The sequence below is a fragment of the Microtus oregoni genome, unplaced genomic scaffold (assembly GCF_018167655.1).
Source record: "Microtus oregoni isolate MIOR12 unplaced genomic scaffold, Mior012 000001F_ref0000356, whole genome shotgun sequence".
NCBI lineage: Eukaryota > Metazoa > Chordata > Mammalia > Rodentia > Cricetidae > Microtus > Microtus oregoni.
In genome coordinates, this window is record NW_024543060.1 from 5371851 (window position 1) to 5387475 (window position 15625).

The following is a 15625-nucleotide window of genomic DNA, read 5'->3' on the forward strand; positions in this document are numbered from 1 at the left end:
GGGCTCTACTTTTGTGTACATGTATGGGTCTGCATGCACATGTGTGTGAGTATGGGTGTGTGCGCGCATGTGCAGTATGGATGTGCATGTACCTGCGCGAGCATGGGTGTGCGTGCCCATGTGCGAGGGCACAGGTGGAGGTCAAATGCCAGCCATGGGGTGGCATCCCTTGTGATGAAGGATGCTTAAAAGAAATCCCACGCTAGCTCAGAATTGAGAAAAATAGACAGTTATTTATCTAGTGGTACACTCACAAATCAGAATCCTCTGCCAGCATGGAGAACAGAAACTGAATCCCCGCAGCCAGAAAAGAGGCCGGACGCATGCTCTATATCGGCATAAATAGTATAAGAGGCCACGCCCCAGTGGGCGGGTTACTACTGGCTGTAGGATTTCTTATAGCACCCTTGGGAGCTCTCCAGCTTATTTTTGGAGTCAAAGTCTCTCACTGGCCTCAAATGAACTGAAATTGCCTGGAGATAAACTGTCAGCGAGCCCAGGGTCCATCTGTCTCCATCTCCCCAGCGCCAGGTCTGCAAACTCATACCACCAAGCTCAGATGATGTTCTTACACAGGCATTGAACCCAGGTCCTCATGCTTGCAAAGTAAGTACATGACCCTGCCCATGACCTCTGCTTATAAATGATTTTTTTTTCACTCAAATTGTTCACCATGACCTCAGGTAACATGGTCCAGTGCCACAGCCCATCTGAAGAGCCTGCCTCTCATTTCTCATACTTTCTTGAACATGCTGGCATGGCCATTACCAGCCTCATCCTCCCCAACACGCTGCCTTGAATGTTCTGTGACTTCTGATACCTGCCTGCCTGCCTGCCTGTCTTCTGCGTCACTGGCCTGATGAGAAGGCAGGCTTTGTGCTGGAACCTTGGGAGGAGTGTAGGCTTACACCCTACTCCTATTAGCAGGGTGACCTTGAGCTAGTAACTGGAAGGCTCATTTTTAGATTTTCCCAGCTGTGAACAATGGCACTCCTCATTAAGGACAATGTCTGTCCTCAAGAGTGGAAGGACCACGGGGACATTAAAGGACACTTGGGAAAGTGCCTCCCTCCGGGCCAATTCTAGATAAAAAGAAAGCGGATGCCCCATACAGCTTTGTGAGCTGGAGGACAGCTATGGCTCTGGGGCCTTCCCCGCCCAGCAACCAACCTCGTCCACACACCTTGCCACCTCTAGGATCTGCTTCACCTGAAAAGGGGCGTGGCCATTCCTACTCCCCAAGCTTTCTGGGAAGGGCAATAGAGCAACTTCTAAAAACCAGGACTGTTTGATAGACGGTAGATGATGCTAGCTGCCATTCCCTTTCCTCCTGCCTGGGTTTGGCAAGGGGCTGTCTACCCTCGTAACAGATTCAGAGGAGAGAACCAGTAAGGGGCAGATGGCCCAAGTTCCCTCTTGATTTGTGCTTCAGTCTCTTGGCATTGCATCTCAGAAGAATAAGAGTATGGGTTTTGTCCTCGGCACCTCCCAGGGAAAGGTGGGTTGAGATATAGCAGCAGGATAGATGTGCGGCCCTATATAAAATACGGGACAGGGCTGAAGGGTTGGCTCTGTGGGTAAAGTGCTTGGCTTATAAACATGAAGACCCGAATTTAATCCCCAACAACCACATAAAAATTGGGGCATGTTGACATCCATTTGTAATCCCAGTACTGGGAAAGTGGAGACAGGAGGATTCCTGGGGCTCACTGGCCAGCCAGCCCAACCAAATTGGCAAGATCCAGGTCCCAGTGAGAGACCCTGTCTCAAAAAACAAGTCGGATAGCTGGAGGAACAACACCTGAAACTGACCTCTGACCTACACACACACACACACACACACACACACACACAGAGACACACACACACACACACATGCATCTGATGAACATGCACACACACACACACACACACACACACACACAGAGAGAGAGAGAGAGAGAGAGAGGCTGGATTTAGCACCAATGCCCAATGTTCATGTCCCTAAATCCCAGCGGCCCAGAGAGCCTTCCTGCCTGCCACACACATGGGCTTCACTGTTGTTAGTGCACTCTTGCTATGCTGGGGAAGAGCAATCTGGACAGGTCACATCTGGAACACCCTGACTGAGCCTGAAGATGACGGTTTTATTCATGAACAGGGCAACTGTGGCCAGGGAGCTGACTCAGAACTGAGTGTGGATGGAAAGCCAGGTGGGGCAGTGGAAGTTATGAGAAACAGGCTTATTCAAGACCCTGATCCTCCTGCAGCCTGAGGCAGGCATCCGTGCATACACTGGCTATATAGTGTCACAAAATATGCACTAATTCATCAGGTAGGACCCAGCCATCAATAACAAGTCAGATTCTGGAGTTAAATGGCTGTGTGATTCCTACTGAGAACCCCAGCTCCAGCCTGGGTTTATGCTAAGGAGCTCACTATCTTCCATATTTACTCAGCATCTAAGTGTGTCTGCCACAGTTTGTTCTCCACGTTCAATCCTTCATCGGAGAGCAAAGATGTTCATACTGGGGACCCTGGGGACCCTGGAGCCACATTTCCAGAGTCCAGCCATTCTCCCCTGCCTCCTGGTCCTGTGATCTTGTGCATGACTTACCCTCTGCTTGCCTCAGTTTCCCCACTTGGAACACGAGGATGCTAATGGTATTTGAGATTCTTTATATTATCATGGAAGACACGCAGAAGAGTATTTGGCACACAGTGAGGATGCAGGAGATGCGGGTTGTTGTCTTTAGTTTATGGTTTACTTTCCCATTTGTGAAACCATAGAAGTTGAAGAAATCATTAAAACACATTAAAAGGAGGTAAGCCAGGGAGGGAGATAAATGAGCTGTTTGCATAAACACGAATTAAGAGAGTCACACTCAAGAAAGAATTGTTCCCTGTTGAGGACAGCAACCATCTGGAAGGAATTAAAGGGGGGAGGGGTCATGAGCAGAGAACACTGTTGGAAGGAGATAATTCACTCTGCTGTGCGTAAATGGTCCCAAAGGAAGGACATTGCTTTAGGCTTGGCCAGCATGAGTCGGGGCCCAGAAAATATTTGACTCCACAAACAGTGATTTGATTGGTCTACATACCTAAAACTAGAGAGGCCATTCCAGTGAATAGGCACATCACCTTGAAAAGGCTGCTTCTGTAACAGACTTATCCTGATAGCAAGGTACCACGTGCTAACTGTGACATGAGCAATGAGGGATGTAATGAAACACTCTTAAACATCTACCCTGTGAGTATTAAGAATTAGCATAATTTGGGAGAGTCCTTAACTGTGATTTTATTGTTTGTTTGGTTTGGGTTTTTGAGACAGAGGGGAGGGTGGTCTCAGTCTGTAACCCAGGCTGTCCTATAATTTATCATGTAGCCTAGGCTGACTTCAAAGTCGTGACAATCCTCCTGCCTCAATCTCCTTTGTGTTTGTTGTGAGCCACCACATCTGGTTATGGGATTTTTTCTTAAGTCATAAAAATATCTATATATCTTTTGGCCTACTGATTCAACTTCTGAGACTTTATTGTTATGAAAATCTTAAGTGAAAAAGAGAGAAAGAGAGAAAAAGAAAGAAAGAAAGAAAGAAAAAAGAAAGAAAGAAAAGAAAAGAAAAGAAAAGAAAAGAAAAAAATGTCTGCTTTTATTTGCTGGGATAATAGTGTGTCCCCTCCAGAAACTTTTTGCAGTCAACAGAATTAGAAGAGAATAAAAGAAAGACGGCAAAATTCTTGTGAAATAATTATAATATTAAATGGAGAACTCTGCAGAAGTGGCATTGTAAAGCCTGAGTATGCAAATGATGGAGCTGGGAAAGCAAAGCAAACAGTGCTTTGATGGAGGGTGTGGGCTGTGGGAGGAGCTTTGAAGGAGGGTGTGGCTGGGGGGGGGAAATGAGCCTTGAAGGAGGGTGTGGCTGGGGGAGGGACGAGCCTTGAAAGAGGGTGTGGCTTGGGGGGGAAATGAGCCTTGAAGGAGGGTGTGGGCTGTGGGAGGAGTCTTGGAGGAGGGTGTGGCTTGGGGGAGGAGTTTCTTTCTAATTTGGATTTGTATGCTGATTGGTTGTGCAAGGATCAAGGACTCCCAGAGACTCCCTGGGATTGGAGAAGGCAATTGTAGGTTGTTCCTATATGGACACAGGTTTAGCTTCATTCCCTGGACAAAGAGAAAGGCCTAAAGCCTCCAGGTGCCAAAGAAGGGTCCAATGGGCAGAGCCTGTGGCCTTCAGGGCTGCGAAGGAGGGAGAGGAAAAAGAATTCCTGGCTCACTACCTGGACTCTGGGCAAATATGACCTTAAACCACCTGCAACTTCAACCAAGGGGCTGGCACTCTTTCTCCCGGTCGCTCCCAGTCACTCATCAGAAGCACAATGAATGCTCCTCTGTTGGACTCAGGTTTGCCTGAGCTCTGGGGTGTCCTCAGTAGGGACTGATGAGAAGTGTTGGGATCTCTGCTCTCCACCTGCCCTGTCTCAGTGCCACACCCCATGAGTGTAGGCGGGGCCGGGGAGGGGGCGCATGCAGACACACTGTCCTGCTATGATCCCTGCAGTTCACAGTCCTGTGGACTCCTGGCTGTGGCTGCACATGGCTTCATTCCCCTGGAAGCTGCTTTTATATTGACAACTCTGTAGTCACCTTCCAGAGGGTGACAGTGGTGTGGGTCATGGGAACAGGGATCAGGAGGCAGGTCACTAATGGTCATTCTACCTCCTGGCCTTGGTCTCTTCATCAGTAGAATGTGGGAACATCCCGTTCACCAGAGACTGTGGGGATCCATTCAGTGGCTGCAGAGCCCAGAAGGGGCTGACCATGCCTGGCTTGGGCCACCTCACCAGAAGTCTCATGACCAAAGTAAAGGAACTGATCCTTCTGCTAGGCTCCATCTGTCCATACTTTTGTTTAAACTAGTTTGTCATTTAAGGTTGTCAATCAAGGTGTGATTGACAAGCTAGAACAAGTACAGAAGGCAGCCAGAATATCTGGAGGCTAAGCCTGGCCTTGAGAAAATGAATGAGGGAAGTGGAGATTTTAAGCAGAAAAGATCCATGCATTTCTTTGAAATTCTAAAGGGCCACCCTGTCAGGAAATGCATGGGTTCTACATTCTACCAAAGGGAAAAAATCCATGGATAGAAACTCTGGCATGGCCAACTCAAATATGAACAGAACGCAAAACATTCCAATATTTATAACTAACTGACCGTGGGGAGGCTGAGTGAGCGCTTGGCAGAGTGACTTTCGTGGTCAAAGCGAAGGGGAAAGTTGAAGCAGGCATCCAAGGCTTCGCTCGCTTCCACACCGCAGAACCTTATCTAAAGTGACTTGTGTTCACCACAAGTGCTGTGTGATTCCAGGGACATCCCAGAGGGAGTACAGGCACGGGTCATGTGACCCAAGAACCCTCACCACCCATTTTCCTCTTTCTGCAATCAGAATTCTGTTCATGATACTTGTGAGCTCCGAATCAGAGACAGGAACTGAATCTTCACATGGCCCTTTATCCACAGCGCTGGCAATCTGCGCCGACAGCAGACTGATGTACCCTCGATACCTTCACTCCATCTCTTTTCCAGTCAGCGGATCTTACAGGGAGAAAAACAGTGCAAAGTCGGTCAATCCTTCCAGGGCTCGGGTGTCCTCCTCTGCTTGCCCCTCTGCTCAGGTGTCAGCCACGTTTCTGAGACTCGTGATGTCTGTGCCTCTTTCCTTATTCCTTGTGCTCTCCCCCTCACTCTGTGGCTGTGTGGGCTCAAGAACTTCTAGAAATGCTGAGTCGAGTTAGCTTTTGCTGATTTTGACTTTGTATTTCTCCAAGGGTGTCTGGGCTGAGGTGGGGATGTATCTCCGAACAAACAAACTCCCAACAGTATGTGGATGTTGAGCTAGAAATCCGTGTATGGGTTGCTTCCTTTTGACTACAGAGAGTGCATATGTGTCTCTGTAATACAGAATATAAACATGTCCCACCATTCCCCTCCTGTCTCCTATCACTTCCCAATACAGAGTCCTCAAAGAGAAGTTGTATGCCTGCTTTCTTGTTGGACTAAGCTTTGCACTAAGTTCCTGGTCTTCTGGTTTTCAAGATTTCCAAAGCAGAATTAGCTCATCCTTCTTGCCCCAATCCCACCATAGCTGCTGGTTTCCTTTCCTGACTCTACAGAGCAGAGCAGCGGTCCCTCGATACCTCAGCACCCAGGTTGCAGAAGCTCCCAGGAGACACCGCGATGCTAGAATCTAGCGAAGAAGATTTCTCCTCTTAGGATATTTCACAACCAGGGAAAGGACCGCTGTCCACAGGGAAATGTTGGGAGGGGGCTGGAGTGGCTCGTTTTGCTGGGGATGAACGTAGAGAACCTAAAAGGGTGAAAGGGGGCAGAGAAGGAAAGGAACAGGTCTGAATGCGCCCCCACCCACCCACACACACCCTTGGATGTTGTTGCTGCAGTAGAACGAGGTGGGACCTTGAACAGAGGAAGCCACAAACCAGCGGCACAGTAGCTATCAGCCTGGCTCTGCCTGTTGCCTGATGGGATTGCTTTAAGCAGCTCCAGGGAAGACATAGAGGAAAGTCCAGTTCTGGGCTACCCCACTGGGGTAGGATTTGCTGTGCTATCATGGACCATATTAACAGGTCTAGCTGTAAAAGGAGGTACAATGGGATTGGCTTAGTCTGTTTGAGCCACTGTAATGCAACTCCTTAAACTGGCTAATTTATGAACAACAGAAATTTCTTGCTCATGGTTCCAGAGGCTGGGAGTCCAGGATCAAGGCTCCAAATGATACAATGCCTGATGGCATCTCTTGTACGTCCTGCTAAGGGGATAGGGTGGACAGTTTCCTTGAGCTTCATGTATAAGTCATAATCGTATTTGTGATAGTGTATTCTACCCACATGACCTAGTCGCCTCCAAAAGGTCGCATCTCTTAATGTTGTCACTGGCAATTAGATTATTAAGTTCCTGTAGGTGCATGGGGAGAACTTTAGACGGTTGCTGGTACCCATTTCCTGAGGTGGAAGGGATCATAAGACAATATACTCTTTCTCTCAGTATGTGTGTGTGTAACCAAGTTTAATTAGAGTTACATGGTGAACAGTATTTAGAGGAGCTTGAACAGCTAGCCAGAGGCCACATTATTGAAGAAAGCATCTCCCTTCTCCATCAACCATTAACCGCCACTAGATCTTCAAGGAGGATGGGACCTCATGAAGCCCTCTCTCCTCTAGGACAGAATGTTGGCAGGCCAGTCTTGTGTGGTTCTGTCGATTCCTGAGTACAAAGGCGCTGCCATATTTGGCAGACATCCTTGTATACCAACCCTTCCTCCTGAAGCGACATTCTTTCCGTCCCCTCTTCTAGGACGTTCCCTGAGCGTTGGAGAGAATAACCAGTATCTTCAGTTGAGTTCCACAGAACTGTCCATATCCAACATCGATCCAATAGAAAAACCCTGCCATTTCCTATTACCTAACACACAGCAGAGCCCAAACTAGGCTCCAACCTAGAGTTACCAGGAATCTTTTAAAGTTCCGAAGTCCACATCCTACCCGATGTCAGCAATATCTGCAAATGATTATAGTGGTACATATGTTTGGGGACCACTGTTATGCCCAGTGCCCAAGATCTACTGAAGCACTCAGGATCAGCCATCCTCCCTTTCATTCACTTTTTATTGAGCACCTATTGTATGCCATAGAGTTGCCTGTTGTTATCTGGACCTTCCTACCCAACTCCTTTTCATTTCTCACCTCCTCTACAGTGTCCAGGCCTCGAAGTTCCCCCGATGACTTGAAAGCGCTGACTCGGAATGTGAACCAGCTGAATGAGAGCTTCCGGGACATGCAGCTCCGGCTGCTGCAGGCTCCGCTGCAGACGGACCTGACGGAACAAGTGTGGAAGGTTCAGGATGCGCTGCAGAACCAGACAGACTCGCTCTTGGCCCTGGCGGGCTTGGTGCAGCGTCTGGAGGGTACGCTGTGGGGGCTACACGCGCAGGCGGCACAGACCGAGCAGGCGGTGGCCCTGCTGCGTGACCGCACAGGACAGCAGAGTGACTCTGCGCAGTTGGAACTCTACCAGCTGCAGGTGGAGAGCAATCGCAGCCAGCTGCTGCTGCAGCAGCACAAGGGCCTGTTGGATGGGCTGGCGCACAGGGTTGGCGTCCTGAGCGAGGAGCTGGCTGATGTAGGTGGGGCACTGCGTGGCCTCAACCACAGCCTGTCCTACGACGTGGCCCTGCACAGCACGCGGCTGCAGGACCTGCAGGTACTGGTGAGCAATGCCAGCGCCGACACACGCCGCATGAGGCTGGTGCACATGGACATGGAGATGCAACTTAAGCAAGAGCTGGCCATGCTCAACGTAGTGACGGAGGACCTGCGTCTCAAGGACTGGGAACACTCCATTGCCTTGAGGAACATCACCCTTGCCAAAGGTACTTGAGTGACCCAACCCAGCCCATAGTGATTCCTGACTGCCCTTTCTGCTCAGGGATCTCCCTCCAAAGCTCTTCCCAAGGACCCATCCCAAAATGGCAATTTAAACTTATACCCTCACCTTTAAGTCTTATGCCATATGACTCCGGAATGTTCTGCCCAAATGAGTGTAGCTCCAAGGACTGGAGAATTCTGCACTTGAACTTGGCCTACTAGAAACATGTTAGAAAACATACATTGTTTGTCCAGGTAGAGTACATTCGATTCATTTCCTGAATACAATTGTTTGTGTGTGCTGGCACATGCCTGTAGGCAAGCACTCCGGAGAGGGAGGTGGGAAGATCAACAGGTGGAGGCCAGACTGGTCTATACAAGAAGACCCTGCATGTGAATGAATGAAGTTATTCATGAATGGGTTATTATTGCTGTGATGAAACACCATGGCCAAAAGCAAACTGGGGACATTCATTTGGTTTACACTTCCACATCATAGTTTATTAGTGAAGGAAGTCAAGGCAAGATTGAAAACAGAGCAGGAACCTGGAGGCAGGAGCCGATGCAGAGGCCATGGAGGGGCGCTGCTTACTATCTTGCTCTCCGTGGCTTGCTTAACCTGCTTTCTTATAGATCCCCAAACCACCAACACTGGGATTATACCGCCTACAAGCCCTACAGGCTCGCCTATGGTTTGATCTGATGGAGGCATTTTTCTCAGTTGAGATTTTCTTCTCTCCTGCGATTTTGGCTGTTTCAAACTGACATAAATAACTAGCCAGCACACTCACAACTGTTAGCCTAGAGACCTGATTCTGCTCTTTCCTGATAAACCAGCCTCTCCCTTGTCAGGGCTGTGGGCTTCATGAAATCCTGATTGGTCTAGTAGTCAGCCCAGCTGAAACTATCCTCTTAGATACACCTTCTGCATGTGGGTATACCAAGGGCATGCCACACAGCATCTCTCGAGAACGGCACCTCTCTGGGGATGTATCACTGTCCCCTTGTGTGTTGGCATGGGCAGTGCGACCCAGGAAGCTTCAGGGTAAGATGGAACTAGGGTCCAGTGTGGGTTCTGGCCTGTGTGAGCCATTCTTCAATGGCTCCTGGTATGCTCTCTGGAGGATTCCCTCTGGCCCGGTCAACCTTGCACTCCCCTACAGAGGTAGACAGAACCATCTGCAGCTCTCCAGTTCACTTTCATCCCCGAGTCCTCTCCTCATCATGCTGTGGTCAATCCTCTGAGCTGCCACAGTGACCACAGGAAGCTATAACCACCTTGGAGGCCTTCAGCAGTACATATCCAGAGTGTTCTTGTATGCTTCCATGCTTTTCTATACTGCTGTTGGAGTGGCTTCCTGTCATAATTCTACCTCATTCCTCTCTAGTTTAATCCTCTCTAAACCCACATGGACACGTTCATGCACACACGTATGCATGCATGCCTATACATACACATAGAAATACATAACACACTTGAATGCATAACTCACATGCACACACACACATGCACAGACATTCACAAACACAGATTCCTGCATATATAACTCACACGTGTTTATACAAACATACACAGACAACTACATACCTAATTCAAATGTACATACATAGGCATATACACCCACAGGCACATAACTCGGGAGCATATACACGTTCATATGCACAAACACTGGCATACATAATTCAGTATATATGTACACATATGAACAGACACGCATACGTGAATGCATAATGCATGGGTACACACATATGCACACACAGAGATACCTACATGCATAACTCACATGTATGCACCCACACAGGCAGACACATATACAACGCCCTCCCCTTTGCTCTCCTCTGGTTCAGAATCCACAAATACTCGAATGCATGTACTTTTCAAAGATGAGAGCATTTACACGATCCTTGAGCTTTCCCCCCAAATGGCTTTCATTCTCTCGCTTTGTTGCACCGTTTTCTGTGGCTTCTAACCTCAGTTCACCTTCGTGGGCATTCAGCAGAGCATTGCTTTTTTTTTTCAGCATCAAGGAGGTCCCTCAAAAATCTGTCTGTGGGATTTAAAGGCACAGAGAACTTAGCCTATCAGAGATGGGGAAGAGAAAAGAAACTCAGAGAGGGGAGACATGCCAGAAAACTTTGGTACAGCAAGCCTTGAGGCAGGCCACCCAGCCACATGCAGATGGCTAAAAGGCAAGCCTTCTAAAATTCTTTGGAATGGGAATGGGCCTCTAAAATCATCTGGTCTAATCCTCCTGTATCATAGCGGAGAATCCCACGGCCCTGAGAGGGGAAACGGCTTCTCCAAGTCAAATGCCAAGCCAGATGAAGAAAGCACACCTCTTAATTAGTGAAAACAAGTTTTCAAAGCAGCTTCATCTGGCAGCTGCTGTGTTTTCGATAGAAAACACCATCTAGTGGATGGGGGAGGGAGCCCTCCTTGGTCTGTGGAGTTAAGGGGTGGGGGGTGGGGCTGGATTCTAGGTCTGCCAAGGGAACTCTGGCTTCCAGTTAATAGAAGTGGACCATGGCTGTGAATGGGGGCCACTTGTAAGACAAGTGTATATCTGCTCGAGGAGAATTGGGGTATGTGTTCAGGTCCTGGGTGGGCTATATGACCCTCCCACCTTCTTCAAAGTAGATGAAGGATACTCTGAGAAGGATAGTAGATCGATACATCCCGTCTCCATTGCCCGTGAGGTTCTCTCCAGCAGGGTTGCTTCTTAACTTCTTGGAGGCACTGTTCTCTGGAATGGAGCTGGCAGTCTCTGCCCTGCCCTTTTCTTCGTTCAGGATGTCTTGAATGAGGAAGGGGACACCCTGCACTTATGTTGTGGAAGAGTAGATGTCCAGGGCCCTGTAGCTTTGGGAAACTGAGGCAGAGCAGTCAGTGGCAGGGTCCTTGTGGGCTCAGATAGTAGGCAGACCTTGTCCCAACCCCCTCCACACTGTGATCTACCTCAGAAAACAGAAACCAAGACACGTGACTATAAGAATCAGAGAAGTAAAAAGGCTCACAGGGGCAAGGCTGGCCACAACTGAGGTTGTAACAGCATATACTGCCCAGAAGCAGAATGGCAGATGTGGGTTGGCACAGCTGTAGAGGGCCCAGATCTCAGAGCCCAGGCTCCCTGGCAGGGAGAGATGGAGAGTGAAGTAGGGTGAAGTGTCTGGGGTGGGTGGGGATTTAGCAACAGAGATCTGAGCTGAGTTCCCTTTGTTGTTGAATTTGACCTGAAGGGGAGACTTCTGGATTCAGAATGGGGATGGAGAAAGGGGTGATGGAGCTCTTTTTAATAGCCCTGCCTTTCACTGGGCGTGTAGCTTTTGGTAAAACAGTTTTTATATCTTGATCCTGTTATCTGAGAATTGGGGTCAAAAATAAGATGACGCCTAAAACCTTCAGCTTTTTTTTTTGAATGCTTTCTGTCACTCGTGAATTAAAAAAAAAATGTTGACTGCTTTTTCCTTGCTCTCACGCTATTGAGTTGTTAAATGGCTGTCAGCTTGGGTTAAGGGCTGAGGACAGTGCCAACTTTTGGAATGTATCAGTACATCTCGATCTTGGCAGCCGTGTTGTTTTGTATGTATTAACACCCTGTGATCTCATATACTCGTTCGTTTGTCAAATATCGATTGTGCAAGACCCTGGTCTGCTGCGGGCCTACATGTTTTGGTTTCCTGGGAGACCACCACAGACTGGGGCTAAAAATAGCAGCTTATTGTCTAGAGGTTACGAGTCTTTAACCAAGCATCTATAGGGTCTCATGGCTCTGAAACTCAGAGGCAGGTTCCTCCTTGTGTCTTCTGAACTTTCGGTGACCGGGGCAGTCTTGGTCAGCAGATGCCTCTTTCCCATCGCTGCCTCTGTTGTCCCATGTCTCTGGTCACAAGATTAGGGTCCATCCCACTCCAGGATGACCTCAGCTAATCACATCCACGGAAACCCAGTGTCCTAAGAAAGGGGAGGAGGTTCTGAGGATGGATGCATTGAAAGCACTATTCAGCCAGTAGAGCAAGACGTGAGTGTTTACAGTCTGGGTTCCCACAGCAGGGGCAGGTTTTCAGGATGCCTTTGGGAAGCAGAAAAGAGAGAACCACAGGGCAAGGCTGTTTGAGGGCTGCATCAAAACACCCCAGGTCTGCTTCTCCAGCAGGAACCATGGGACCAAGAAAGAATCATCAGCAAAGCTGCAAGAAGCACACCCAGCTCGCAGACATATGGAGTTGACGAGCGGTGGGGGGCTTCTGTGCTCACCAGCCTGGGAACAACAGGCGTCAGAATGAGTGACAGGAAAGTGGGATGGGCGAGATGTCTGGTCTCATGGGTGTGGCAGAAAGGATGAATGCCAGGCAGACCTGGACCAAGAGCATGGCTCCTTCACCAGCTGGCTGCCTATGTGGCCTCAGACAAGGAACTTCCACACACGGTACAGGCATGGAGGCTGGAGGTTGAATTCAGTCATGTATACTTGAGTCTCTGCCACACTGCAGCCTCTCCTGGAAGGAAGCCCCACTCACAAGCCATTAAAAACGTGTCCTCCGGTCAGGTGCCAAGCTGGAAACCTGAGCTTCGCCCAGCCTCCTCCACTGCTTCCCCAGGAGGAGCAAAAGCCATCCTACTTTCTAAACAGACTGGCCCTTCTCCCATGTCTTGGATGGCCACTTTCCTAACCCACGGTTCTTCCACCTTCCACCTAAATGGACCACAGCCCCTGCCTCCCTGCTTCCCTGCCCCTCTCACCTTCCCCCTGTACCATCCCTCTTTCACACACAGCCCAGCCATCTTCCTCCCTTCCTTGTATGCAGATCTAATGTGGCTCTCCCACCAGGCCCCTTCCAAAGCTTCTAGTACTCCCCGGTCAGGGTCAAATCCAGCATCTAGGCCCCCAGCACCCCCACTTTCCCAGCCCACGGAGCCCCTGCTGTTAGTTTCGCCATAGCTTACGTAGCTGCATCTTTGCCTTAAGCTCCTGTAGGGATTGCTTTCCTCTGCACAGAACTCTTCCTCTTCACGCTGGCTTGATCAGCCCTGACCACTGAAATGGAGGCTGAGGGGGCTTAGACCACAGGCATTTCTTTCTTTTCAGTTCTGGAAGTTAGGAGACTGAGTTCAGGGTACTAACATAACTGGGTTCAGGTGAGGGCTTCCTTTCCTTGCTTGTTGTATCCTAGTCGGGCAGAGAGTGAGAGAGATGTCGGGGACAGGAATGAAGGCAGAGGAAAGGCATACATGAGCGCTAGTGCCAAGCTCCAGACAGGAGACGGGAGCTTATGCTATAGCCCAGGCTGGCCCTAAGCTCACCATCCTCCTACCTCTGCCTCCTGAGTAAGTGCTGGGGCTACAGGTGTGCTCCGCCATAGCTGACTTTCCTCCTTTTCTAAAGCCACTAATCGCACTGAGAAAGTCCCATCCTCATGACCTTGTATAAACTCAGACCCCTCCTACAGCCCCACCTTTCCAAACCATAAGAACTTCAACATATGGACTTGAGAGGGTCATCAATAACCCTGAATACCGTCCCCCTCTTCTTTACTTAGCTAGTACCTGTTTCTTCTTGAGATTTCAGGAAACCTCCCCTGATGCCCCCCAGAGCTGAGTACCTGGCATCTCCATGCTTCCAAAGCAGAATCCTGGCTCTTCCTCTCATTACAGGGGGAGCTGTTTGCTTTCTCTGCAGATGTCCTGGCTTTCTTACCCTCTAACCTTGTTGTTGTCCTCTTTCAGGACCACCAGGACCCAAAGGTGACCAGGGCAATGAAGGAAAGGAGGGAAAGCCAGGTACTCCTGGATTCCCAGGACTGCGAGGTAAAGGGATACCCTGGGAGGAAACTGGGGCGGGGGTTCAAGTCCATCCCTGACCACTCTTCCTAGGGATAATAAACTTCCACTGTTCTTCCACCGGGTGACTAAGCAGTCAGTCTAGTCACAGAACAGGCCAAATGCTTTTCCTGAAAAAGTACCAGGATCTTAAGGCAAGAACTCACAAGAGTCCCCAGGTCCTCTAAATCACTGCCCCCACGAGAAGGTGTTCTATGATACTAGGAGTCTGGCATGCCCCTGCCCCATCTCACTTCCTGATATCCCATTCCCCGTGGCTGGTGGCAGATGGGGTGGGGCGTTTAGGACCTTCTAGAAAAACTATGTTTTCCTTTGGCTCGTGGTCTTAGGCATTTCTTATCAGGGACTCTGTCAAGCATGTGAGTCTACCCATGGCTGAGCCAGGGTCATATGTGACATTCCTCAGAGTGAGGAGGTTTCAAAATGATGCAAGGAGAAGAAGCCTCGTGGGGAGGGTTCCGGTTATTTATTTTAGAAATTGTTCCTGCCAAATCACTAGGTATATTACAGACAAAGAAGAGAAGACAGGGCCTGGAAGGGGAGGTCTCCAGCCTGACCTCCGTTCTGTCCTCAGTTCCATGGCCGAGGATGCCCTGAGGTTCCCAGGACAGCGGAGCCACTTTTCCTGCCCAGTGAATCATAGGGTGGGGAGCTTTGGGCACATCTTGCCTTAGGCTTGGAGCTCAGTTGCCACAGGACTCTTAGACCCTGGGAACAGATGCATCGTGTCAAGAAGGGAGAGACATTCCATCAATGTCTTTGACGTCCTCACACCCTTGGGAGGCCACTGTCCTCTCCCAGTCATTTGATAGTAGCCCTGGGGTAATGACTTGGGGATAGGTTTCTCGTGCTGTGGAAAAAAGGGCCCAATGAAAAGCAGCTTGCTCTCCAAGCAGGAAAGAACAATTAGGCTGTTGATTAAGAGAACTGTGTTCTGCAGCAATGACTAGACTCGGGTCAGGACTCTTGGGGGCCTTGGGCTCTTGCTCATAAAAGTGTTTGCTGATTCTGGCTCACCATGGTGCATTCAGTACAGGCTGTGGCCACAGGGTCTGATGGCCAAGAACCTGGAGCCCAGGGCCTAATGGGATGGCAGGCTATGCACCCATTGATTGGTTTTGTGGACGTCCTCACAGTTTTGCCTCTTTGTTTATGGAAAGAAAGGGAGTGTTTGGTTTGGTTTGTTTGTCTTTAAATAGGTTGAGGCATTACCTCACCCTTCTGTCTCTCACTAATGCCATCCCCATAGCATCCCCTCCTCCCTAAGGACCAGCAAACCCCTCAGCCTAAAGTGTGACATGATGCTGACCAACCATGATGTTTCTGTAAGAAACACCAAGACTCAGAGCCTGCCTCCAAAGCCCTTTG

The 15625-nt window shown here is 49.3% G+C and overlaps 1 protein-coding gene across 3 annotated transcripts in view; it reads left to right on the forward strand.

The window, feature by feature from the left end:
* The window catches only part of Scara5 (scavenger receptor class A member 5), a 92858-nt gene that overhangs the window by 50172 nt on the left and 27061 nt on the right, over nt 1-15625 (forward strand). For all 3 annotated transcript variants that reach the window (XM_041663189.1, XM_041663181.1, XM_041663196.1), the window contains exons 4-5: nt 7749-8423; nt 14144-14224. In XM_041663189.1, coding sequence (XP_041519123.1) covers nt 7749-8423; nt 14144-14224 — 756 coding nt within the window. The remainder of the gene's footprint in view (nt 1-7748; nt 8424-14143; nt 14225-15625) is intronic.